At 38.2% G+C, this 27421-nt stretch overlaps 1 protein-coding gene, 2 long non-coding RNA genes and 2 other non-coding genes across 9 annotated transcripts in view; 3 read left to right on the forward strand and 2 right to left on the reverse strand.

Annotated features, from left to right (window-relative positions):
* LOC113943317 overlaps window positions 1-21258 on the reverse strand; it is a 22025-nt gene extending 767 nt beyond the window's left edge. Inside the window, exons 1-2 of the long non-coding RNA XR_003526289.1 lie at window positions 21240-21258; window positions 2274-2310 (exon numbers count right to left, since the gene is read on the reverse strand). This is a non-coding gene — a long non-coding RNA (uncharacterized LOC113943317). The remainder of the gene's footprint in view (window positions 1-2273; window positions 2311-21239) is intronic.
* Window positions 4465-20447, reverse strand: LOC113943316. Of its 5 annotated transcripts, XR_003526284.1 has the most exons (4): window positions 18504-20447; window positions 17087-17116; window positions 6657-6663; window positions 4465-4940 (listed from the first exon to the last, which is right to left on the reverse strand). It is a non-coding gene; the product is annotated as an uncharacterized LOC113943316 (long non-coding RNA). The 5 variants fall into 5 exon arrangements; XR_003526287.1 differs by lacking the exon at window positions 6657-6663 and having other exon boundaries at window positions 17089-17116; XR_003526285.1 differs by lacking the exons at window positions 4465-4940; window positions 6657-6663 and adding an exon at window positions 7027-9847 and having other exon boundaries at window positions 17074-17116.
* LOC113943315 (cytochrome c oxidase subunit 7C, mitochondrial) lies at window positions 20466-22849 on the forward strand. Its single transcript, XM_027634933.1, has 3 exons — window positions 20466-20691; window positions 21618-21763; window positions 22759-22849. Exons 1-2 carry the CDS (start codon window positions 20617-20619, stop codon window positions 21732-21734), a joined length of 192 nt encoding a protein of 63 aa, XP_027490734.1. The 5' UTR covers window positions 20466-20616; the 3' UTR covers window positions 21735-21763; window positions 22759-22849.
* Window positions 20871-20933, forward strand: LOC113943539. Its single transcript, XR_003526375.1, has one exon. It is a non-coding gene; the product is annotated as a small nucleolar RNA Z39 (small nucleolar RNA).
* On the forward strand, window positions 22060-22120 carry LOC113943540. The gene has a single exon (XR_003526376.1). It is a non-coding gene; the product is annotated as a small nucleolar RNA Z39 (small nucleolar RNA).
* Window positions 22850-27421: the final 4572 nt, after the last annotated feature.

Raw genomic sequence — 27421 nt, forward strand, 5'->3', positions numbered from 1 at the left:
AAGAAAAAGAAAAAGAAAAAGAAAAAGAAAAAGAAAAAGAAAAAGAAGAAAAAGAAAGCATTTGCATTACTTAAAATGTTATTTTGCCAATAGAACTAGACCTGAGTAAAATACATTTATCAAAACTGGTAGCTATTTGGTTTAAAAAATCCTGCCAATTAATGTTGCTGTGATGTATTGATTTTCTTCACAGTGATTAATGAGTAAAGCAGTAGAACCTGGGCTTATGGCTGTAAAAGAGAGAAAAATATTCTATTTGGGTAAAAAAGTATAGACTTAATACTGCCAAAGTATTATTTCAATTCAGTTTCACTGTTCACTACATAACCTCAGCAAATTAAGCCAAACTTCATACCTCCCTAGTAGAAGAAGCTTCAAAGTAACAACTCTATATTTGGAAAAAATAAGTTTTGAATAAGTAAAAGTTATATTCCTAAAAACAGCAGCATCTTTTATGAGGTACCTGTTCAGCAATTAGCACTGGTTGCAAGAGTCTTAATGAACACCTTTGGGAGCTTATACATTAGAAATATTAAAAACAATTTATTAATTACTAATGGTTAATGAATGCATTTTCAAAAGGTTCTAACAAGTGAAGACATCATGCCTCTTGTTACACACCCCAGATTTCCCAGATGAGTTTTGGATAAGCCCAGAACAAACAGAAACTGAAGGACAAGGACGGACCTAAAGCTCAACCCACCCCTGTGTTTAGTGCCTCAGTCTCACCAAATTCCCAACCAAGGCACTTCAGCCTCACGTGTCTTTTTTGAACACACTTGTCTCTAAGTTCAAACCCAAGTTTTTGTAGTTGAGCAAGTCCCACCTATTAAAAATATCTGGCAGGTAAATATTTTAAGGGTCTAAGTGAAGGCTTTCAATAGCACAGATACTCTTTCCTTCTGGTTCACCCTTTCTGTTTTTCTCTTATTTGTCCCTTTTATCTGTTTTCCTTCTATCCATCTCCTCCATTCATTTAGTCCCTGAATGGCTCATCTTCCATCATTCATCTTCCCTTTCAACCTTCATTGCAAAACTCCTTTTACCTCCTCTCTTGAGAAAGCTATAACTGGAATAGAACATTTACACATTGCTGTGGAGCTCTTGTAGAAAATGTATGAACTTTTCCAGGAAAAAAATTGGAAATGATAATGAACTTATGATTACAGAAGAAAAAAGTTCTCTAAGGCTAAACAGCAATGGAGTATTCAGTATTTCTAGTTTCTTTTTTTTTTTTTTTAAATCTGCATTTATATTCTTTCTGATAGATGATTTTGACAGAATAACAGTTTAGACTGACCCTACTCAAAAAAAAAAAAAAGAAAAAAAAAGAGAAAAAGACCTATATTTAAAAAAAAATTAGAGACTCAGTAGCTAAATACTGGGAAATAAAAGACAAATATAAAAACTCAAATCCAGTCTCAAGGGTAACTGATAGAGAAGATGTTACAGGAATTGAGAGACCCTGGACATTTCTTAGGGAATAATTTAATAAATCCTGTAAATGGCAGAAGGCATCAGGCAGAAAGTTCTGAAGCTCCACAGAGAATCTTCCAAGAATTCATAACGCTGAAATAATATGCACTAACCAATGTGAAGATTGAAAGATCTGTGGATAAGAGAAGCACTTTAATGCCTGCAAGTGACTATAACATTCACTACAAAGCCAATTAAAGACCTTCTTGGGTATCTTTTTTAGTGCCCTGTGCAGTGGTAAAATCTTGCTCCTTAGGAGGTCAGACACCACAGAAGATGCTGCACTCCTGTAAGATTCCTGACATTGGTATGGCCGAAAGAAACTAATCTGAGCCAAAGACAATGTGCTAACAGGATTCAGCAAGAACATTTCAGCAATATCCTCCTGAAATCCAAAAGGAAGACGGAAAAGGGGGGGAAAGAAACAAATAAACTAAGCACAGCTGTCTTTCTTCAATTATTAAATTTTGTTTACGTGGCACTCATGTTGGCAAAAAAACCATATCTCTGAAAGAAAGGAATCTAGGGAAAACATAGAGAGACAGAAAAGACTCAGGGAGAAATTTAGAAGAGTTCGATTATGGCAATAATTCATAAAAATTTTAATATATGTCCCCCTCACAGTTAAGTAGGATAAGTTAGATTTATACAAATATTAACAAGGTACTTATAAAATAAAGAGTGCACTTATGCACACATTGCAATAACCAATAAATATCATAGAATTCCAGACTGGTTTGGATTGGAAAGCACCTTAAAGCTCATCTTATTCTACTCCCTGACACGGACAGGGACACCTTCCACTATCCCAGGTTGCTCCAAGCCCCATCCAACCTGGCCTTGGAAGATTCCAGGAATAGGGCCGCCACAGCTTCCCTGGGCTACCTGTGCCATGGCCTCACCACCCTCACAGCCAAGAATTTCTTCCTAATATCTAAATCCACCCTCTGTCCGTTTGAAGCCATATATATGAAGACATACATCTATGCCTATGGTTCAGTAAAAAAAAAGTCACTGCTCAGGTGTGTGAAAAGCAGAAGTCATAACATAGATTTCTCACAGCTTTAAGATGGATATGGATTTACTTGAGGTGTGCATCCATTTAGAAAGAAGGAAATTCAATCTCATGCAAAGCTGTGCTTCTTTACACGCTACAGAAAAGCGTCATTTTGCTTCTACATTTTCATCCAAAATGCTCTTGCAGAATTAAATACAAAGCTTTTGAGTTTATAGGGAATATGCACTTCACATACAATAGCAAAATTTGTCATTCCCTAAGAACTGGATTTAACAACTACTAAAATTTGCTAATCATAACATATAAAAGTACACCACATGCATGGATAGGAACAAGTGCTGGCAGATCACCCCTGTTCTCTCCTCATCCACAGACCTGAAAGGAAGGGTAAAAACAGCCAGCAAACTTCATATTGCAGCTTGACTTTTCTCTAAAATACTACTTTTCACTGTAGTAAAGAAAAAAAGAAGCCAAGAATCATTATAACCATTCTGGAAAATGTATATGAGAAATAATAAAGGGAGGCACCCTCTCACAGACCCTCCTTCCTGCCTGTTACTTTATACATGGGCCTGGGTTTCCATTAGATCCTAATGCTCTCTCAAATAAGGTAACACTATGGAAAATGCAGTTTTCACTCTGAAATTACCAGATTTTGTTCATAAAACTCAGTGATAAAATATAGTGAATGATTACTGATATTCTCAAAAACTGTCCCCTAAGATTTAAAGATTATCCATGAGACAAAGCTTCAGCATCCAAAATGCTGTCCAAGAACCAATCACCCAGACAGCACAAGTTTAGGAAGGGCACGTCCTGTCTGACCAACCTGATCACCTTTTATGATCAGGTGACCTGCCTGGTGGATGAAGGGAAGGCTGTGGATGTGTCTACCTGGACTTCAGCAAAGCCTTTGACACCATCTCCCACAGCATTCTCCTGAAAAAGCTGCAGCTCATGGCTTGAACAGAGGCACTCTGTGCTGGGTTAGGAACTGGCTGGAGGGCCGGGCCCAGAGAGTGGTGGTGAACGGGGCTGCATCCAGTAGGCGACCGGTCACTAGTGGTGTCCCCCAGGGATCAGTGTTGGGCCCAGTTCTGTTTAATATCTTTATCGATGATTTAGATGAGGGGATTGAGTCCACCATCACCAAATTTGCAGATGACACTATCAGCAAGTTGGGGGGGAATGTTGATCAGCTGGAAGGCAGGAGGGCTCTGCAGAGGGACCTGGACAGGCTGGAGAGCTGGGCTGATTCCAACAGGATGAGGTCCAACAAGGCCAAGTGCTGCGTCCTGCACTTTGGTCACAACAACCCCATGCAGAGCTACAGGCTGGGCACAGAGTGGCTGGAGAGCAGCCAGGCAGAAAGGGAACTGGGAGTTTGGATTGACAGGAAGCTGAACATGAGCCAGCAGCGTGCCCAGGTGGTCAAGAAGGCCAAGGGCATCCTGGTCTGGATCAGGAACAGCGTGGCCAACAGGTCCAGGGAAGTGTTTCTTCCCCTGTACTCAGCACTGCTAGGGCCACACCCGGAGTGCTGTGTCCAGTTCTGGGCCCCTCAGTTCAGGAAGGACATTGAGGTGCTGGAGCAGGTCCAGAGAAGAGCAACAAGGCTGGTGAAGGGACTGGGACTGGAGCACAAGTCCTATGAGGAGAGGTTGAGGGAGTTGGGGCTGTTTAGCCTGGAGAAGAGGAGGCTCAGAGGAGACCTCATCACTCTCTACAGCTCCCTGAAAGGAGGTTGTAGCCAGGTGGGGGTTGGTCTCTTCTCCCAGGCAGCTATCAGTTAGACAAGAGGGCATGGTCTTAAGCTGTGCCAGGGGAGGTTTAGGTTGGATATTAGGAAGAAATTCTTTATAGAAAGAGTAATGAGGCATTGGAATGGGCTGCCCAGGGAAGTGGTGGATTCTCCATCCCTGGAGGTTTTTAAGATGAGACTGGATGTGGCACTTAGTGCCATGGTGTAGTAACCACAGTGGTAGTGGATCAAGGGTTGGACTTGATGATCTTGGAGGTCCCTTCCAACCCAGCTGATTCTATGATTCTATGATCTCCTCATATGTGTCAGCAGTAAAATATAATAGCACAACCAGACATGAAGATGCATACAAATCCTTCTATTTTCATTTCCAGAAGCAAAAAGCCAGTGAAATGCATATTTATCAATGTCATGCTAAGACACAAAATCTGGCCTATAAAACATAAATACTTAAACACAGCCCTGATGCTGAAAACATTTCAACCATAAATAACAGCTTTAAAAATGTGTAAAGCAAATCTGGAGTATCATTCCAATAAATTAGCAAAAAGGACCTATTGTAGTTACAAAATTTCAAAGTCCAATTTATTTAACACAAAATTAGTCCAACCAGCTGCAGATGTTGTTCACAAGCTCCTTGTGTCCAACATCTTTCTTTGAAATCTGGTTTCTCTGAGGCTAAATCTACATTAAAAAAAAAAAAAGGTAAAAAGAGGGGCAATAATTATTTGTTATCTCTTTCCTCTGTCCTTGCTGTTAATTGAATTTCTTCTGGCTAAGGAAAATAGACTGGAAGTATCAAATCAGTCACACTTAATTTTATTGAGAACTATGAAATGTAAATGCAAAACAAACATTAAAAAAAACAAGCTAGAAAGGAAGATTTTGGCATTTAAGGATATTTGATGATAGCATCTTCTCCATTGCCTTTAACATTAATTTCCTCTCCATTATAAGAATTTTATTTGCATTAGCTCTCACAACCTGATTTTGCCTCCCTCTCCCTCCTGATATAAAAGCTGAGATATAAAACAAAAATTAAAATAGGTTAACATGACAAAAAAATAATTTCTGCAACATGTAACTGGTTGGGAAACATTCAGAACCATGAATGTTTTTTCCCTCAACCTGTTTCTGTATGTTACTCATTTAGTCAGTCTGACCCATTTCCAAGTCTTACAGAAACTCGTATGTTTTTTAACCCTTGAATAATCCCCAAACAAACAACGAACACTGACAGCACCTGCTAATTCGAGGTCAGAAATGTTAGAATAGTAAATCCATAATATTCTGATCTCAAATGAGACTAGAGAAAGACAAGCATGCAAACATGCAACAAAAAATCATTAAGGTATTTAAGTAACATGCATTCGTAATTTTATAGTAATGCCATGGGATACTTTTACAATTGATTAAGTGGATATAATTCATTCTGTCCTGTCACTGGTCATCACTGAAAAGAGCCTGGTTTCATCCACTCTGCATCCTCCTTCAGCTATTTGTACACAGGGATGAGTTTATCCCTGGACCTTCTCTTCTGCAGGCAAAATACTCCCAGCTCTCTCAGCCTTTACTCCTAAAAGAGATGCTCCAGTGTCTTCGTCGTCATCAGCATCAGCATCATGGCCCTTTGCTGGACTCTCTCTAGCATGTCCACTTTTCCCTTGTACTGAGGATATGTACACACATGTTGTCTCACATAACATAAACTGACTTTAAAAAGTCAGTTTATTTTTATTTCGTTATCCTACACTCCATTATTTAGCACCCATTTTCAGGAATACTTATAAATTATGAATAATTTACCAGATTTACTTCAAAACTACTATTTCAGTAGTCAAAGAAGAAGAGACTTGGATTAAATTATTCTGCATGACTTCACACATATCACAAATAAATCCCTACAAAAAATCCAAAATGCACAGTGTGCATAAATTTAGGAATTCTTGTGATTATGTCAGTACAGGCTCACAAGGCAACAGCAAGATTGTGTGGAGGACGAGAAATCAGACTCGGAAAGGTTCCAAAAGTGGAGAGAAGTTTATGGAAATTAGGAGAAGACATTGCTAAGTTGACTTCAAGGACTTTAGAATGTTTATAAAACTGTTAATGCGTGCATACATTGATGTACCCCATTTATTCCTATTGCCCAGACATGTTCAGACTTGTTCACCCCTTGTTCCCCTGTTCCTCCCTCTGACTGGCTAGGATTTGCCGCAGTGTGGAGTGACTTGTTATTGGTCCCTATATGTTTCATTTTCCCTTCTACCTTCCTTAATTTGTTCCCTAGTTCGTTCCCTCACCTGTCAATCCCATGTTCCACCTATCTTTCCAGCACCTTCCCCCTGAACCCTATAAAAGCAGGCACCCTCCTTCAATAAACTTGTGATAGCCTCAGACCTTCCACCTTGTAAAGAGCCCTTTATTGCTGTCATCGTCCCATTCCACACCCGGACCGCAGCAAGATTGTTTGCAAGCAGAGCAGCTGAAGAATGCAAATAGAAATAGCCTCCAAGCTTCCATTATTTCTTAGAAAAAGCAACTCATTTGACCTTGTTGAACATTTTATGACTTTATCCGTTGCCAATTTTATGTAATTATCAGTATATTCCTATTAAAATACATCATTTGTGACAAAAACATGCAGTCTATTTTCTGACATGATGTAAACTCTTGCTTTGCAGAACAAAGCATGTTTTTTGAACACCTGAAGAAAAAAATGGCTAAAGTATACAAATAACTATTCCCATGGACACAGTCTGGGGCTGAGATAAATTTTATCAGCTTCATGCTTGCATAATTACAGCTACGTATCACATGGTTTATAATGTATGTGTGGTTGGCCTAATCCACGCTGTCATTTTTCACTTATTTCCTCCTTTGGAAACATGGTGAACTAGTTTACTACTTCTTGTATTTTTAATTCTCTACCTCAGCTTAAAAAGGTTAAAAACATCTTGGATGAGTGTTGGAAAACCACATCATATGCTGGTTATTGTTTTATTAAACTATAATCAGTTTCAGCAAAGACTATGACATTAGTAGAGAACTTATGTAGATTTATACTAAGCATAGTTTACAGAGCTCTTCTAAAGGTATCAATTTATTTAAGTATAAACTTCCAGCTTATGAAGCATTATCCAGAAAGTTTTTTCCCCATTGAACTTCAAAATGTTCATATATGGCATGATGCCATTTATAGATGGCACTAAGTAAAAGCACACCATTTTGAGAAAACAATTTCTATGGTAGTACAGAATATCAGAGACTTGATACAAAATTATAAAAAATGGATTTACAATTAAAAAAATTATTATGAACTCGAGTCTTACAGTAGTCAGTACAGGACCCCTAAATGAAAGGGGAAAAAAGCAACATTTACCAAGTACCATATGATGTAAAAAGACACGTATGTGTATACACAGAAACATAAACATCAGTGGAAGGGAAGAACACACACAGATTCTTTCATTTAAACTCTCAAAAGGAACTTCTACCGAAATATTGGTGATAAGTAGAACCTTTATCAGTAATCAATAGATATTTTTTCCTCTCTGATTTCATTACCTCTGAACTAAAATGTTGTGAATTCCTTCTCATGTGCTACCCCTCTGCTTCTTCTTTAAAACAAAAAATCCTTACATATATGATACTACTGAAACGGTTGGAGATTAGGTGTTCTAAGGAACATATGGAAATACCAAAAAAAATTGAATCAGATTTATGAATATGTTTTTTACAAAAAGTTTCAGGTCCTTAAAAGACTAATCTTTCTGGTTTTCCATACATAAACTTATGAGACAGGCATCTTTGGTTCCAGTGTTAATTGGCTATTTGGATGTGCACAGAGCAAACTGTCAACACCCTCAGAAACAAAAGAATGACAGTATCTAGTTTCTTTCATACTGATCTGTATTCAGAAACAAACAGAAGGAAACAATACACAATAATTTAATTTTATGAATGTCAGGAATGACAGCGCACTCTAATTTTGTATCTGTCTCAAATTATATCTGAGCCAAATATTTCATTTTAAGAGTACTGTTAAATCTTTTCAAAGGCCTTGTTTTATGTGTTCACGAAATAACTCACTATTTTTTAGTTTTCAGGAACAGTAATTGCTGTAAATCTTGTAAATTAGCATGAGTAGTACCAGTAAGACACTCTGTGAAAATTCATCTACATTTTTGCTGGAATATTTATTAAGTACTAAAATATTTAAAGGAAACCTACAACTACTAAAATTCAAATTACATTTCACCTGAGAAAGCCTTTCTTATACCACTTAGTATTATTGTTTTGTCACTGTATAAGGAAGCATCTAATCCAATAACTAATCTTGAGTGGAAAGATTTCTTTTCATTAGACAGCTGAATGAAACCATTATATTAACTGGATATCCCCTATTGTGTTTTATTAGTTTGCACAATAAATTGCACTGTTCACTGTGGTAACTGACATTTTCAACATTTGCACATACGGTAGAAATGTTAGCACCACTTACAAGCTGGTTAGCTCCTGATGGTTTGGTGACCTTCAGAGGTCCTTCAATACACATTTTCCCTGGCTCCTGCTGGAGAGATCACCTCGCATTCTCTCATTATGATCACTCACTTTCCAGCATCCCTTCTGTGTCAGCCTCTTCTAACTGATTCCAGTACAACTGAGTTAGGTAACACCTGTTATTTAAATTTTTAACATTCACCTTCCCTCTTTGCCTCTCTTAGAGCTCATTTATATTCTCTGCTCCAGCCGACGGGTGACAGGATTTGACAGTTTGCTGCATAGACCATACACCAATTCCTTCACATATTAAAAGACATTACTCATGTACAGGCCAACCTCAGAAACTGGATTCTTCCTCCTCTATGAGAAAGTGAGTTGAGAAAAGAACTGCACATACAGACATGACCACTTCTGTTGGTCCTACAAACAAACATAGAGCCAAGAAAAGGGAAGGAACTAACAGCATTTGGCTTTGTACAAAGAAAATCCTTAACACAATATATATTAACCTGTGGCTCTTACCCTGTTCCTGTTTGCAGCTAGTTTAGGAGCAAAATCTACAGAAAACAGGGCTGACCAAAGATAACTCAAGTAACAACTAGAATGGGTAGCAATTCAAACTCATCTCATGGAGAACAATGACATGAACTCCTCACATCCTTTCAGTGGTAAGAAGATAAGCATTTTGCAGAGATAAAACAATCACCACATTGCCCATCTTTTGTGAAAGAAAAGCAAAAAAACACATGTATTTTTATGAGACAACATACCATGTATAAGATGTTTCTCTTTAAACTATTTGCACCATCCTTATAGTTTTGGTGTTTGATTAAAAAACAAACAACAAAACCAAGCAAACAAGCAAAAACCTCAGACAAAGGCAAACAAAATCCCATACCAACAAAAACTCCAAACAAACAAAACCAAAACTGACAGCCTTGATGTTGCAATACACTTTCTCCTGCTTCACGGGAAAGAACAGCTGTCAAAATACTCTGCCCTTAATCCATGATCCACAGGATCTTTCTACATACATCCCTGTAGGCACTGAATGGTGGAAGTCTTTTCTCTTCTGGTTGATATGGCTGTGAAGCAGAGACATTTTTGCAGGCCTTAAAAATAAGTCAACTTGAATTAAAACAGAACAAAGCCAAACTAAAAGAGTCATGTAACATTCAGTTTTCATTTCTCCCTATAAAAGTAAAAAGAGAGCACAAAGTCCTCATTTTGGGATTCTCTGCTATCTAAAACATTGATGCAAAATTTCATTTCAAACAATAAAAAAAGCTCTTGCCAGTAGGAAAGTATTAGTGAGATAGAAAAGAAGAACTTGGTGCAAACTCACAGAAAGAGCAGAAAGAGACTCAAAAGTGCAGTTACAGCCAAGCACTAACCATCTTCCTTACTTACAGCAAGTTTGGAAAAAAAAAGGTTACGGGTTATTAGTCATCTAGTCAGGTTTATTTCAATATATTAGTAAATAAAGGATGGTTAGTTCCTGGTCTCAAACTACAGTAGAATCTCAGGCATTGTCATGGAACTACCAAGTCTTGGGTTGACTGATGGTCAAATTTCAGAATAACCCTGGTCCTACTGAAATAAATGCAAAATTGTTATTTTGAAAGTCTGCAGTATTTAGAAGTTTTAGATTAGTTCTGTGAGCTCTAACTCTCTATACAGCATTGCCTAAAGACTGCACACTGATCACTCCAGTAGTCATCACATTTTCCTGTAGCATGAGGTTCTGAGACAACAAGGCTATAAAGCCAAAACATTCCCTACTGAGGAAAAAAACCCAACAAAACTATTTATTTGTTTATTACTTGTTTTTTCATTCATTTTATATGCCCCTGCAGTGATGACCCAAGTCATACACACCACAACTTGTGGTAACTACGTCAATCCTATCTCACATGGGCTTTCTTGTGAAGCACCTGCATCTTTGGAAGCCTTAATGGTAAGGGGGATACGCTAAAAAAACAGGACATAGCTTTGCTATCAGACAATCGTGACATTAAAAAACATAGTAATAAGCCCTTGCATCACACCAAATAGAACACGTAAGTTCTCTGTTTACATGCACACAGACAAAGGATTGATTTCTCCTCCTCCTCTAGAACGAGATCCAATGACAAGAAACAAGACAAATCATTATCTTCTGATACACTATCATTTAAGTCTCCTCAGTTAAGGTTATAAAGTGTCCGTAGGCAAATAGAAATAGCCAGAAACCACAAAATACTGCTTAGAAAAACTGTCATGGGATTTTTAAATTTATTTATTTACAATTTTTCTGGAAAAGAGGATCATAAGAATATATTGCTAGGGGCACTTTTTACTCAGGGGAAGATTGATACATATTAGAAATGACAGAGAAACGCACTAAACATCAGCAGCACCCTATCTGCATCTGTGTGTTCTGTAGCAGTCCTGTGGACAAATCCTAATAATCTCTGTGAGTCTCACTCTTAAACTTGACAAGACTCACTCCAAAGATCATACAGCTACAGCTACAAGACCAAGGAAGACAATTAGCTTGTCTGTCTTGCAGATCAAAGAGAATAAATTAATATAGAGAGAAGCTACTGCTGATCACCTCAAATCTAATTCAGAGATTACATTCAGATTTGGACTTTGTCTCAACAACTCATCTTTCTTTGCTTGTCATAAATTCCAGTACAAACTGAAAAATGCCCCATATTTTTGCTTTATGTGGAAGGAACATAAGTCTCAAGGAAAGCCTCCTAAAGCTGAAGCCACTATATGATTCTTGAGCAGGGACTTAAAATTTTCTTTAAAGCACAGGGCTATGTAATCTTTGGTGGTCAGCAGATATGAACCCAGGCCTAGTTCTCAGAGAACAGTTGCAAAATCTCGGCTACCACTTCTGAAAAAATAAAAAGCTAAAATGTCAGAAAATGCTTTCAGAAAGTCCATAAACTAAATGTGGAAGGTAGATTTGCAGAGAATGTTAGGGGATTGTTAAGAACAGTTAGCAGAGTGAGATTTCAAGAGAACAAGAACTTGCACAAAAATATTCTGTGAAAAAAAATTAAGAACAAAAAACTATGAGAAGTACACATTGTTATCATCACATGTATGATGCTGGCATGTAAGATATACAATGTATCACCTCACCAACATTAGTATGCCTCTGCACATCATCCAGGACAACAATTTACTGTTTAAATGTTTTACTGAAAGAAGAGAATGACAGATGTGAAAACATATTTATCCTCTCAACAAATGTAGTAGTCTCAGTAGGAGGCAAAAGAATAAACATCACACAAGGCACAGTAAATATAAACTGAAAGTATTTATTATATTGTCACTTCTAATTTAAGGAGATTTAACAGGTATTTCCTTATAACATTCGCATGCCCTTTAGAAACTGTGACAATAGAACAATGTGTTACTGTCTCTCTTTTATTTAGACACCAAATCAGATGGATCAGATAAAAACATGGGCTCACTTGCAAGGCCAATCCCAGTTTGGTAAGCATGTCAGCACACACTGCCTAGGAAGCGTACTCCAGGGATGCAGGGTGAGGCATTCTGGGTCTTGGAGTCTCCAGAGGTACACTGACACATATGAGCAGTGTGTACACTACTGTCATTGGTCCAGGTGAATCACATGCCCCCCAAGGGTATATATTGGGGGGTTTTCTTTGAAATAAAGGATTTTGCTGTTTGCAATCCAAGCTGCCGGGTCGTGTCTTATTATATTATATTAAAAGCCATACACTGGACTGCCATCCAGTAACATGCCAGACCAAAGAGGCTTGAGAATCCAAGCTGGAATGGTAGCACAGAACACAAGCTGGTGATGTTGATCTCGTGGATATGTCATCCACCCCCCCACGACTTCTTTCACTGGTCCCTTTCTCACCTATCTCTTCCCAAATATCCTTCCTTCATATATTTGCTTCCGGCCCTGACCCTCTGCTTCCTTCCTGCTTTCTCCCCAAAATCACTGTCCATGCATCAGAAGGATGGAACTGCAGCTTAAGGCAATTCCATAAAACATCAACAGATTAAATGGACACAGGCGATCTGCCAAGAAAGCTTAGAACAAGACTTCAGATTTGGGGGAAAAGAAAAAGCAACAGAACACCTCTTCGCTCTTGTCCTAGGAGTTGCAATTAGTTTCTACAGTAAACGAAATCCCAGAAAAACAGATGCAAGAACTGGGATGAAGTTGTGGCACACACCCTCAGTCTCAAGAGGCAAGAAGTTTCTGTGTTCTCATCCTCCATGAGCAATTCTCACACTTTAGACATAATCTAAGAGAAAGTGCTCTTGGTGGTAAAAATGTTTTGTATGAGAAGTTGAGAAGTTGTCTGACATTATGCATGTAAGTAAAAGCTGTGGGAGAACTGAGCTTCTCAGAGAAGCTTTATATCTCTGCCCAAAATTCCTCCAAGGAGTCAAACTCCGCCTCAGCTTCAGGCAGGTTTCCAGCCATGCATCATATTTATCTGAAAAACTGTTAAACAAGTTTTGTAAGCTGTATTCAAGCAAGACTCAGCAATAGTTACTCAGCCATGGGCTCATCCTTCCAAAAGCAAAAGCATTCACTGTAGAAATTCCTGCCCCAGTGTCAAGGCCCTGCTCCCCACTTTGAGGAGCCACAGGAGAACATCAATCTGCTCAGTTTTGTGTAACTTTAAATAGGAATTAAACATACAGAATCTCAAAATCTGATCAGGACAAGCCCCAAATTACCCTTGATTCAACCTAAGTACCTTTAGGCAAAAGACATTTTTCTGTTTCATATTTCCAGTACTCCAGTCTGGTTATTTTCAAAGACAAGGACCGCTCGCTCTACAGTAACATGACACCCTTGAGTTGGATTAAATATGCTGTATTCTTGCAAAGTTAGCTATTTTTACACTCTAATAGTCAAAGCAAAAATTGGCATATCGTACAGCCCTAGTCAGAAGTCAAGTTTCCAACTGTGAAAAGAAATACTGTGAAGCAATTGAGAACACGCAGTAGAAAAAAAAAATCCACTACTTTCCCCATGTCTAGGTGATAATGATTTCCTTATATAAAATGTATTGAGTTGCCATTTACAAAATGAACTATTTTAAGGGAGAGATCTGGGCTCCTCTGACAAGTTGCTGAAGGTATCAAATTCTTCAGAGAAGTTTTCCACACATCTCCTCAAGACACAGAATAAGACAAAGATGAGTTATGAAAAAAAAAGATAACATTCTGAGCAAAAGACATTTTTCAAGGTATTTGATAAATACATCAAACATTTGATAAAGTTTGGAGCCACGGAGGATTAAAAATGACAGTAAGTCCACCTAAATTCCAGAGTGTGTTTCTTCAGACATTTAAGAGGAATTTTTTTTAATATTGGGAACAAATATTAAGCTGATAAAAAAGATTTTAGAAAGTGTTCAGGTAAAGCTCTTAATAAGGATCATGGAATTCCTCTGTTAGGTGACTTGAGAGGAGCTAAATGGTGGGCACAGGGAACCAAGTTCATGAATTCCAATGTAAGGAGAGCAAATTTACATTTTCCTAACACAGGCTGGCTGTTTCAGGATCTTATCCTGTAGCCCTCCCACTACCAAAACCCTGCCGCATAAACCTAACACAGCATGAAATTCTCCCAAGGTGTCTTAAGAGTGGATGGAACAAGTACTGTGGGTTATTAAAAAGACATCCTGTTTTAGGGGGAGGGGAAGAAGACACAGAGAGAACATTCCAGGTAGGAAACTGCCCACTATCAGTATCTAGCTTATGCTCCACAAAAATGTTTGGATACACAGATCCACTGCCAAAAGATGTGGCAAATTACTAGCTTGAGATTCCCATTAGGAAGACTATAATTTGTTCAGATCTTGGGCTGCATTTGCAGTCTGCAGCTTGGCACAAACTTTGTTGTGTCTCTACTAAATAAATTCAGTGCAGCATCTTCTGCTTGTCTCACCATGAAAAGTGTATCACTGAAGCATCTCCTCCTACTCATCTTACTCATTTGACTGATAAGACTTGACTCCAGACTTTCTAGCACAACGATCTTGTTAGTGCTTGTAATAAAGATGATGTGAGTCATCACCACTGACACTTCATTTTAAATTCATATTTAAAGTTAACAAGTCAGTATAGCCTGAATTACACAGAAAATTCATAAGCAAGTCCCTGCCCCTTCAGCATTGCCTGACCAAACAGCCAGTTCTTAAACAAAAAGTATCCGTCCTTTGGCAGACATCAGCTCTTTGTTAACCTCATAGACAAAGGGGACAATGCTGAGGCACAATGAATATAATCTGGAGACCACTACCATATTTCACATTCAATATCTTGAACAGTTAACATCTCATGATAATGATCACTGATAGGTGACACGTTCAATTTAACTGGTATATTACAAAAACATCCTGAAAAACTAAGTTTAGACAAGAAATCCGTGAACAGGTCAGTGGAGGAACTGACAGGTGCGTAAGTAAATAAATTAGCTTGACTGAGCTGGGATATTACTAATGAATCAAAATATGATAAGAGATGTGCATAGTTTCATGTGATATGTTTACAGGAGGGTGACATACAGAAACAGGCCCTGATGGAAGTTCCAGCTTTGAGCTCAGAGAACTAAGATATTAAATTATTTTTATATCCTCAGTGATGTCAAAATTAAAATTACACTACTTCACCCCTGTCAACACTGGCATGTCTGCATTAAGTACCTCAGAATGGATTTTTACTGTTCTTTCATCATGGTAAGTGAGAAGTAACCCCATTGGCAGGCATCTTTGTTGTAAAAGACACAGTTAGAAGCTGTTGTGCATGGACTGTCACAAGTGAATTTATAGTCCGACAACACATAAACAAAAAAAACTAGGGTAATACTTGCTTAACAGAGGAACAATCTACTGCTATTAGAGAAAGAAAGTAATAATAACTTTGAGGGCTCTTTTCTGCCCCCTTGTATATTTTGAACCACATATTGTCCTGTTGATGGAGAAACCATCAACTAGATTGCAACCCCCCTGATTAAGCAAAACAAACAAACAAACAAACAAAGTATTTTTTTTTAAGTCCCTTTTTAAACCATAGAAAAAATAAGCACAGGTAGGGCAGAAAAAATAAGGGCAGTTTTTGTTTTTTACTACCATGTAAATTGACTATTGTACCTCCAAGTAAATTTAGGACAAATATGTGATTCTGGGGCTCCAGAACCAAGGAATGACTATTACAATGAGATAGTTCAAAATGCCAGTAATTATAACACTGCTTACTGTAATTATAAATGAAATATGTCTTGGTGTCTGTGATAAAAATATGGAGCTTTACATAGTCCATTTTAGAGAAAGACAGGAAGACAAAATAAATAGTGCAAAATGGCTCTTTCTTACTGTGCAAGTGCTTTATTCTCATAAGGCCTCTAAAGTAGGTTCTGTGTAACAAACCTTCCATTACATATTTCATACAGACTTTTGGCAGGTTTAATTAATGCTGCAAAAGATTAATAACAAGAAATAAAAATTCTGTCAGGTTGAAATATCATTGTCAGACACTTATTTCAGCTGCTGAAACATGGTTTTGTATGTACGAATGTGTGTTCACATCCATAAGGAGTCATTTATATGAAGGTGCAATTTTTGAATTATTTCACGTAAGGTGAAAATAAATTTATCTAGGTATGTTGCCAAAATTGTAATTTTGTCACTATGCACATCCAGCTACAGCTATGCTCAACCTGCTCTCGTGAGTAACATTATAAATTCAACCTTATAAATTTGTGCTCAACTTTTCATAATACCTGTATTTTTTACAACAAAATGGCACTACAGTACTTACAAGTGACTGACCCATCTAATAAGCAGGAACACTGCAAAGAAGTGCCTACAGCACTTTTGTAGTCATGATGGCTTAGAAGCATGAATTATACAGGTACTGTGTTACTTCCCCCTACAATCCTGGTAGTAAACTAAATTATTCAGCCAGAGCTAACAGCCCAAATCTGGATGCACAGGCCCATTTTTGGGTTTCAAACAGATGCTAAAATCATAGTATTTCAATTTAGGTTGAGAACAGTAAATCAAACTGCATATGTTAAGTGTTAATAGGATCTTACGTTAACTGTAAGAGGTTAAAAACATTAATTACACAGTTTTAAAGACATTTTAAAGTTGCATTTCTGGAGCAGTGGCTGACAGAAAGATAACACTCATCAGGGAGACCTTTAGACATAAAGACATTACAGGACAAAACATAAATTTCCAATTATTTTATCGTCTTGTTTATAACATAACATGATATACTGAAATCTACTTTGTGCATAATATTTTAACACCTTTCACAGTAACACCTTGTCTTGAATGTCATCACGGATGATCCTGAAAAACAAAATTAATAAATGCACTAGGCATTAGAAGTCTGGCACGTGGGAAAGAATTTGATTTGTTTCATGTAATAATTTCCTCATGCCCTAATCCGAAGTAATATATATATATGTATTCAGTACTAAAGCTGTAGTTGGACAAGCTCTTTTTGCCAACACTAACTGATGTTGCTGCCAAGAAAAGTGTTAATGTTATTGCCTCCATTTCCACCTTTTTAATGCTACAGCTGTTTCTCACCTTTCAGTGTGCCAGTGTAAGTCTTCATGCCTCTACACAGTGAACTGGACCTGTGAAATCATCATCCACTCAAAAGAACTGCTGGGGGGGGAAAGTGTCCTTTGAATTATGCCTTGCAAAAATTACTTTCAGTGTATATTTACACTTGAAAGTCACTCACTTTCATGCCTTAAGGAAGGCTCACACATTTGGAAGCTTGACTGGTTTTAACAACCGTAATTCTTCTCACTACTCCACTTTCCAACAACTTATGTGGGCTCTTTCGAATCAAGGTAAATATCTTTTACAAGTGATAATTCTTTTAAACTAATATTATTTGTATTGTTTCACTTCAAGGTTTCCAGCCTTTCATGGTGCTAAATAGAGATGCTTCACACACTAACAGTTCTTTTTGCAGTTGAAGACCTCATGTTATTTGTAATACTCTAATCTGTTTATTTTACATTTGTAACATAATACTTACTTTTTGGGAAAAAAAACCTCAACTATCACACAGAAGGCAAGCTAAATTACTCTTATGAAAGACCTTCTTCTATAATTGTGAAATTAGACTAAGACCGACAAATTATCAGAAATATTTCTATTAACCCACAGTTTTGCTAAAAAACATGTAATTAATGTCCATTATATAATGCCACTTATAGCTTCTAGTCAGCCTTTCCCTTTCATTAATTAGCATTTAAAAACTGCTTCATCCTGTGGTTATTACCTGACCTTATGACTGGAAGGAGAGCGACTCCTAACATGAAGCGCAACAACAAAATAATTTATCGTGCTAACAAAAACACAGGTCAATTTCCACAGAAAAATTATAATTTTGTGTCATTTACGATGGCTGTTTTGCCTCCTGAGACCTCCTGAGTTTATGTTGTTAAAAAGTTTTCATGAGGTACATACATCTGAACTTAATCATATATAACTCCAGTAATTAAAAACACCTGTTTCCTTCACTCATAAAAGGGAATTTAAAAAGTCAGTTTTCTTTTATTGGTTCTATCACTGTATTTCAGTGACTGGCAGCTTCAAAGTACACAGCACTGTATGGCCCTATTTATTTTGTAAAATGTAAACTTAAGCTTTCTGTGTTTTTATCTTCCATCAAGATCACACAAAACAGATATTGTGCATTATTTTCTTTAGTTACCTGGGTTTTTTTTCTTACTTGTGTTTCTGCCTTCTAGTTCAAGAACACAAACGTTCTTTGTGGGGGAAAGTGAGCAAGAAAGCAGCACCTGAAAAAATTCATCACCAAGTCATATTCACAAACAGTAAAATGTAATATATTGTTGAATATGAAGAATCTAAGCAATTACAGTAACAGGGGGGTTTTATAGGAAGCAAGGATTGTAGATATAAAAAGATGTATGTTAAATAATAGCTTAAAGATTCAAAGATTTAAAAGATACCACTGTAATCACCCATTCTGACCCTACCCATAACAAAGGGCAGGGAATTTCACCCAGTGACTCCTTCTGTGAGTCCCACGATTTGTGAGTTAGACACCCTTTTTACAAAGGCACCCAGTACAGCATTTACCATCTCCTGTAATAATCTGCCCTGCTACCTGATTATCCTCATTATAATTATTGTACCTAATATTTCTAATATTTTGGAAGATATTATCTTTCATTTCTCTGACAAAAAACAATCAATGCCAGCTGAATCTGTTACTCTAAACTCTTCCTGCATAGCTTTCTCGCACACCTGGACTAGCATTCTTTGTATCAGTTTATGCTTTGAAAGAGAACAGATATGAGTGTTCGCACAAATTTCTTCAGCTCTAGAGCAACTCCTTCTTCTGAAGAAGACTGAAATCTATACAAGACTTTTTTAGCAGATGCTACAACAATGCCAGAACAAGCAGATATCTGAATAAAGTGTTGATTTTGCTTCCATAAAGAGAGGCCAGCATTACAAACCTCACAAGTTCACCTAGTGCAAATTCATTCATATTACAGTTTTGCAATTTATAAAGGAAATCAGTCCTGGAAATTAAACCTATCTTTTTATGTAGTTCCACTTTATGTGAATAATTTCATTTGATACACGTTAAATATTTTAAAAACTCCTCTTTAATCTTGCTTTTGTGTCTTCTGCTTTAACAGACTTTGCCTCCCAATGTAATCTGTAATAATTATTCCTTACTGTTCACAGTGACTGTTTTCCAAAATAGACTCTAAATAAAATCTAATTAAGCCACAGTTCTTGAAGTTCTTTCAGTCTGCTTTTATAAATGTCTTATGTTGTTGAGCATAAAGATCCTAGTTTTCTATCCTCCCTTAGCACAAAACTATGGAGAAAGGCTATGAAAAAATTTGTTTCCTTATAACACTGAGGTGGTAGCATCCATTTCATTTACTGAAGCAACAAAATTCATTTCCTAAAATAAAGAAAAAAAACAGATTTTGTTGGGGGTTTTTTTTGATACTGCATGTAAAAAATACAAATGGAGACCATCAATTTTGGAAATAACTTTGTGGGTGTTTATTATTCCTTTGACAAACATGAAAGGTGCTGAGGGTGGAGGGGTTTTTTTACCTTCATATTGTCAAAGTTTCTTTAAAGTGTAATTTAAGTAATCTGCAATATATTCATTAAAGTTAGTGAGAGTACATAAATCATCAGCATCTATCAATCATGGAGAGAGACTTCTTTAAAAGACCATAGAGTGACAGGATGAGCGGGAATAATTCAGAACAAAAGACAGTAGTATTAGATAGGGTAGTAGGAAGAAATGCTTGGCTATGAGGGTGGTGAGGCCCTGGTACAGGTTGCCCAGAAAAGCTGTGGCCCTCCAAGGACAGGTTGAAGCAATGTGGGTTAGTAAAAGGTGTCTCTGCCCATGGGCTAGAACGAGATGATCTTTAAGGTTCATTCTAACCCAAACCATTCTGTGATTCTATTTTTCGCTCATTTATCGAGATCTGCTAGTTCTACATTAGACGCTGTCCCCTGTCCTTCGCATAAAGGTGGTTCAGAGCCACAAGCTCAGGGTTCAGCCCCCTGCCGCCATTTCCACGCCTCCCCTCAGTCACCACAAAATGGCGACGAGTGAGGGCGGGGACTCTCCCACCGTCGTGCGCGCGCGTTGCTCGACCAACCGCGGGCGGTGACCCGACCCCACGTGACACCCTCGGAACTACAACTCCCGTCATGCCCCGGCGCTCCCTACTTCCTCTTCCGGTTCCTCCTTAGTCACACCGCGCTCGGGAAGGTCGGGCAGGGCGGACGAGTTGCCACCGAGACCTGTCTGTATCATGTTGTCCGCCGGCGTTCGCCGCTTCGCCACCTCCGCCATCCGCCGCAGCCACTATGAGGAGGGACCTGGGAAGGTGGGCAGGAGCGTTTCGGCCCGCTCAGAGTCGTGGGGGATGGGGGGGATCGGGGATGTCTGTGTTGGCCGCCCTGTGATCACCTGCTTCGTGTGGCTTTGGGGTGGCGCTGTGCTGCCATAACACCCACAGCACACTAATCCCTGTGGTGCTGGCCCCCAGCGCCCTTCCCTGCGGTGGTACAGATGATGAGCATTGCGGTATGAGCAGCAACAATGATACTGTAAACGCTTTCTGATGTACCTTGTACTGGGTGGGTTGTCTCAAAGCCCCGCGTCTAAAAACTTAATTTTAAGCGTATCTAATGGAAGTGAGGAAAACCTTCACGGGGCAAATAATTAAATATTTGCTGTGGGGAGGCTGTGGATGTGTGTCCTCAGGACAGGGTGAGACCTGCAGCAAAATGGCTCCGCTTTGGGCTGCAGATAGAGACGACAAAGTGACCTCCAGAGATCACATCCAGAGAGTGTTAAGGTTTGCAATTCTAACCCCCTACCACGGGCAGGGACGCCTTCTGCTAGCCTAGGTTGCTCCAAACCCTGTCCAACCTGGCCTTGGACACTTGCAGGGATGGGGCAAACTGTGCCAAGGCCTCAGCACCCTTACAGGAAGAATTTCTTCCATAAATCCAGCCTTAATTCCCTCGCTTTCAGTTTGAAACTGTTCCCCCTCGACCTGTCACCACAGTTGTTGAAGTCTCTCTCCAGCTTCTCTGTAGGTGCCCTTCAGATGGTGGCTGATTATTCATCATCACAAACACTGTGTTTCTTTCACTGAAAGGAAGGGAAACTACTTAGAAATGACATGTTTATTTTACCAGCTTGTCTCTACCTGTTAGTGCTCTGAGTTTCTCACCGTTTTCAAGTCAATGAGAGAGCAATTAAACTGCACAGATTGCAAAACTAAAGCTCCCTTTTCTCTTCCAGAACCTACCTTTCTCTGTGGAGAACAAGTGGCAGCTGCTGGCGCTCATGTGTGGGTTCTTTGGAAGTGGATTTGCTGCCCCTTTCCTCATAGTCAGACACCAGCTCCTGAAGAAATGAAGGGCACAGACTGTAACTACACTAACTGGGTAATTGATTTTATTGCTTTTCACAGCACAGTGGAATTTGAAGAGCCTGGCCTCATCAAAAAACATTGTAATTTTCAGCCTTTTGCAGTCCATGTGCTCACAGTTGTGGTCTGCAGTTGCATCATAGTGGTTCAAATAATGGACAGGTTTTAGTTTGTGTCACAGAGCTGCTGCACTCAGTGGTTTGTGAACTTTGCCTCCCAGAGGCCACATCTCTGACTGTAACTAGAGCCATGTCTGCTTTCACCTTTGAGGAAACACAAAGGTATACCTGACATGACCTGTGGGAGTAACTGGCATGGGTGATGTGACAAAACAGGATAAGAAACTGTAATGCTGTAAATGTTTTCTGATGTGCCAGATAAAGAGCAGTAGAAAACAAGATTTCTTAAACTTCTTCAGCCATATCCAAACAATTGTACCAGCTACATCATTCCTGACTAGCTCTGGGCTAAAGTCCACTTGAAAAAAAGTCATTAACAGAAATTAATTGATGCTTGCTGATGGTCTTAGCAAAGCAAGTCTCAGACATGACCCAGACTTGCAGTTAAAAGGCTACTTCAGTTTGTCCTGATACCATTCCACCTTGGAAATATCTGGTCTTGTCAATTCTATAATCTGAGAAACATGTTTTTCAGAAACTGGAATAACCCAAGTAGTTCTTGGAAGGAAATAACAGTCCTCACTGGCATCTCATAGTTGGAATAAATTGAAGTTATCTGTGTAATTTCTTTGCCAGTTTGATGTTTTTGAGTCCCTGGACTGAGGAGGAAACAAAAATCAGCAGACTTTTATTGAACTTCAGCATTTAGAACTGTATGGCTTCATGTAAGTCAAGGCCTCTGCAAAACCAGGTGGTGGATGAAGCCAAGCCCATCAAAAATTCTAATTAAAGTATGTGCTTATAGCTGTTCTATATTCAAATAATAACTTGTAGTTTTATTTGTAATGGTAATGTAGAGTTCCTAAATTTGGTTCATTTCTTTTCCTTGCAGAGTTGGAAGTCTTCTACCCATCACCTTTCAGTGGGAGAATGATAGCTGCAGTACAAGCTGGATGGGTCTAAATAAAATCTTAAATCTGAAAGCCTTGGGCTCTGTATTTTATGCAACTTCTAAAGTGCTTTTGACAGCTGATGTATTCTGAGAACCCCTTCAAATTGCAGTGTATTGCCATTAAACACTAATTTTTGTTGTGTACAGAAACAGAGGGTAAGAAAAATTAACATTTCAGAAATGCAACTGGGCAAATATGTGGTTTGCTATTAATACTTTCTTTACAAAGAACTTTCAGTACAATTTTGTAAGCTTTTTAATCTAATGCGCTCAGTTAATTCAGGATTTCTTGAGTACAGATTATACAATATTGCTGGTTTTGATCTGTGCAGCTTTGCAGCTGATAGTTGGTATTTTTTTTTATGTAACACCTGGCCCACCGGAAGTTTCAAAATGAGAAACCACATTCTCCATTCATGGCAAACTGTGCTGCCAAAGCGGTAATTAGTCCCTTTAGAACCAGACTGTTTCCCTGGGTGAGTTGTTCAGGCAGTTTTCAGTAATTTTCAAGCCCCATCAATTATCAAGTCTGGAAGTTCTCTGTCTGACTTTAGTAATTGGTTCCCTTAGGATTTCAGAACTTTCCCTTTGCAACAGAAACACATTAAGAGGTCTGGTCTGGTCTGTCTGTCTGTTAATACAAACTGGGACAGTCTGCATTCTACCCAAAGGCATTTTTTACTACTGGATTATCTATAATGTTATTGCTGTTCAACAAAGCAAAATCTAAAATTCATTGGTTTGGTTGCTTGAGTGGAAAATGCTGGCTGTCATTGAGAGAGATGTGGCTCCTATCATTCATATCAGATGTTGAACAGTGTTTAATTTCACAGAAGCACAACTCCAGATTGTATTTGTCTGTCTGGCTGTATGAAATCACTGCTTATAGCAGGCTTGATTTTGGGAGCATGTGTCAGTCTAGAGCCTCTTCCTCTTAAACCATATTAGTTGTTTATCTGTCTATTCATTTGACTGCTGTTCTTCAAATTTATGTTGGTCTTTAACCCATTCTGTGGTTTATTTTAAGTCCCCATACTCTTTTATTTGTTTGTTTGCTGCTAAACAGACGAACCAGAAAACTCTGGTGGATTTTTTTACTCACCTCACTTTCTCATTTAGGAAGGACTTCTCTAAACACATTCCCACCACAGATATTAACATGGAAATACCCAGCCCTGAGTGATTGTAGAGACAGAAGTATCACTATTAAGTATGCAGAATGAACTGATAATTAATGATAATAAGTGGAATAGGTAGATTCATTAAAACCCAGCACTGTAGAATTAAGTTGTGCAAAACATAACAAGTGTGTTCCATCACACTCAGCTGTATAATAGTCTGAGTACCCAATGAAATACTTATTTTTAAAATAGCCTTTTGGATTCCCTTCACGGCACCTTGACTTGGTAGGAGATAAATCAATTGAAAAAACAAGAAGTAGAAAAATAAAACCCTTGCAGGTTTGATGTTACAGCCAAAAAGCAATATGTAAGTGGTGCTTCTCTGTCATTAAAACTGTGTGAAGGAAACAAGGCAGTGGTTAAAGGACCTCTGGGAAATAACACATCTGGGTGAATTATTCTATTTTTTACTTGCTAGATGCCACTTATAAGGAAACTCATTAATGGTCCCAGAGTTTTTCCCAGTTTTCCTGATATAATTTTCCCTTTCATGAATTCTGTTTTGACACAAACTCAAAATTGTTTCACTTTACTTCCAGAGAGCTTCACACTTTACCATTTTATTTCTGTAAGGTATAGTTCTCAAGCAGTTACTCAGTTAAATCTGAGCAGATGTGAATTAGGTGTCCCTATGTTTTAATACTTTGAATGGTTTTAGTTTGGGGATCTTTCTGTTGTATGCTGGGACAGCTCTGGAAGGACTTACGTTCAGTTACATGGAATGGGGTAAATATTTTGATGTGATGAAAAATAATATATTATTTTCAAATCAACTGATTATGGAATTTCTGCTCAGCAATTAACTTGACAGTGTATCCTGTTCAGATCCCATTTTCAGAAAGCAATGGGAATTTGACTCCCCCCTCCTACGCAGTGAACAGAAATTTTAGGTCTTGTTCAGTTGTGTCTTGAAGCATCTGGTATTAACCCACACTGGAGACTGGATGCTGGATTTGATGAACCACACTCAAGTGCGGCTTAAAAGTGGTGAACCACTCCAATAAGAGTGTGAGTTACTTATGAAAATTGTTTTAATATCTTATTGCTGCTAATTAAACAGTGGGGTGAAAATTAAAAATATTTTCCAGTGTAAGTTCCCAGCTACTCCTTTCATGTTTCTAGCAAGCCTGAGATTGTTTTATTTCTGTTTGAGTTTGACATAGGAACATGAAACAAAATTAGAGGTTTATAAGCAAATTGGGCTGGAGGAAGAAAATATGAAACTAGAGATTTTGGTTGTCAGGACAATCGAATTAGCAGCCATTCTTATTGAACATGAGCTGTAGATGAGAGTTTGGACAGCATTGCACAGGTTAACACATTCAAGCTCTTTTTATTATTTAAAGGTAGGGTCATGTACACATTACACTTCATTGCCTTGGTGTAGTAACATCAATGGGCATTTCTCAAAAAATTAAATAGAATTATTAAGGAAAAAGGAATAGAAATATTTGCTGCCTCCATGAAATAGTAATTGATTGTTCTCAACTTTATGATCAAAAAAATGAAGTTATATAAAGTTATATATAGACTCTGGGTGTCCAGTGCTATAGAAATATTCCTACCTGTTCTCACCTCAGTGGAGTACATTAAACAACCATAAGAAGTTATTTGTAATTATTGTTTTAATGTGTGAAAATATGTGTAGTGGGGGCAAAACAAATTAAGTCTCTGGATTGCTTAACTGGAAATTGGAATGTACATCACAGGAACCCAATAATATATTAGTTTATTGTTACTGGTATTGTAATTACATCTTCAATTATCACAAAAAGACATGGGTTGAAAAATAGGAAGAATGGTGTAAGTTTGGGTTATGTGATACTGGAAAAACAGACTTTGGAGTAGCATTGGCTGGTTTATGGCAGATCCAGGTGAAAGGACAGCGACAGTGAGACCCCCTGAACAGATGGGAACTGGTGCAATTAACCACTGTTTCAATTAAGTAAAACATAAAGGTAGAATTTCCCCTCCTCTGACCAGCTCCCCAGCGAGCTTCTGTTTGCTCTGATTGCAGTGAGAAGATAAATGTTAGTTGCTTTCTAGCATGATAGGTCAGTAAGTTTGACTTGCATTTAAATGAGTTTAAACTAATAGTATTTGCTGGAATTAATGTGATCCACTGTTCCATTTTCCTTTTTGGTATTCCATGAATAATATTAAGTTCCTGTGGTTGTGCCACCTTTTTCCATTAGCTGTGTAGAGCATGCAGCTCTTTGAAAAATGACAGTGTATAAATAGTGTTGCTGAGAACCCAGCTAAGCCAGAGCCAGCAACAAAATGTACCCTTGAAAATGAACCTTGCTGGTGATGCCGTAAGGTCCATCTGTTTTTTTCTTATTTTCCTAATTTTGTAAGCTTTATAAGTAGTTAAGTAGTAAAAGTAGATTTTAGAAGCAGCAGCCCTTATTCCTCTACCCTTTAGCACAGTAGTTTACACATTCCCCTACCCCATCACCCCATTCCATGCTCGCATATCAATATCCCCTGAATTCCAGTAGAAAATGTTTAGTCTCTCTTTAAGAGTAGGCCCTTTTGTTTAGAGAAGACTTGTACCTTGGCCTAAACCACAACAGTACAGTCAAGAACTGGGTGAACGTGTGCCCCCTGTACCCCGAAGATGATGAAGATGATGAAGAAGGGCTCTCAAAAAGCCCCTAGCCCCAATTCCCAAGAGGCGTGACTAAGGGCAAAAGCTACGGGATGGACAAAACTTGGATTGGTCAGGCAATATTATAAATTGTAATATCTCAGGCACGGAAGCTGCACGTCATGTAATCTCTATGCCTCAGAGGCACAAATTAAAATCCTTTCCTTATCTCACCTCCAAAACTAATTTGCCTTGGAGTTTTTTTCTCCCTGCATTTTCTTTAGGCAACACTAGTGAAAAAAACGCTTGTAAAAATCATGTATATAACAATTATGACAGGTGATGGAAGGACAGAGATGAGAGGGAAGGGTGTGGTCTGAGATTTGGGTTCTTTTTCTAATTTTTTTTTTAAATTCAAAATTCTTGATGGTTCTTTAGACTAAGTGTAAGGGGAAAAAAAACCCAGAAAAACACAACTCCATAATTCTGGACTAAATGAGATTTTGTAAAGATGAGGAGAAAGATCTCTTCCTCAGGAAAGGGAAAACCTGCTAGCCACCATCAGCATGGATATTTAATGGTAATAAGTGGGATAGATAAGATCTGGGCCTTTGTAGTTAGCCAAAGCTGTTGCCTGAAACAGTGGCAGGATGGGCTATTGGGGGGGGAGGGAATCAACATAAATATATGATCCATTAATATAAATGAGCAATTCTTTCTCCATGTGTTCCTGAGCCTTCCATGTAATTGTAAGTAAAAGCTGAGGAAGATGTAACCTCCCTAAAGAAGATCCATCTCTCTAATTCCTTGTCTGGCAGGGTTTTCTCTGACA

This window comes from Corapipo altera, unplaced genomic scaffold (assembly GCF_003945725.1).
Source record: "Corapipo altera isolate COAL_440 unplaced genomic scaffold, ASM394572v1 61411, whole genome shotgun sequence".
NCBI classification, from domain to species: Eukaryota; Metazoa; Chordata; class Aves; order Passeriformes; family Pipridae; genus Corapipo; species Corapipo altera.

What these genes read in the sequence shown, in the direction of transcription:
- LOC113943315 (XM_027634933.1), top strand. Translation starts at nt 20,617, where the DNA reads ATGTTGTCCGCCGGCGTTCGCCGCTTCGCCACCTCCGCCATCCGCCGC. An exon ending in ATGAGGAGGGACCTGGGAAG is followed by an intron (nt 20,692 to 21,617) that starts GTGGGCAGGAGC and finishes TTTCTCTTCCAG; the next exon opens with AACCTACCTTTCTCTGTGGA.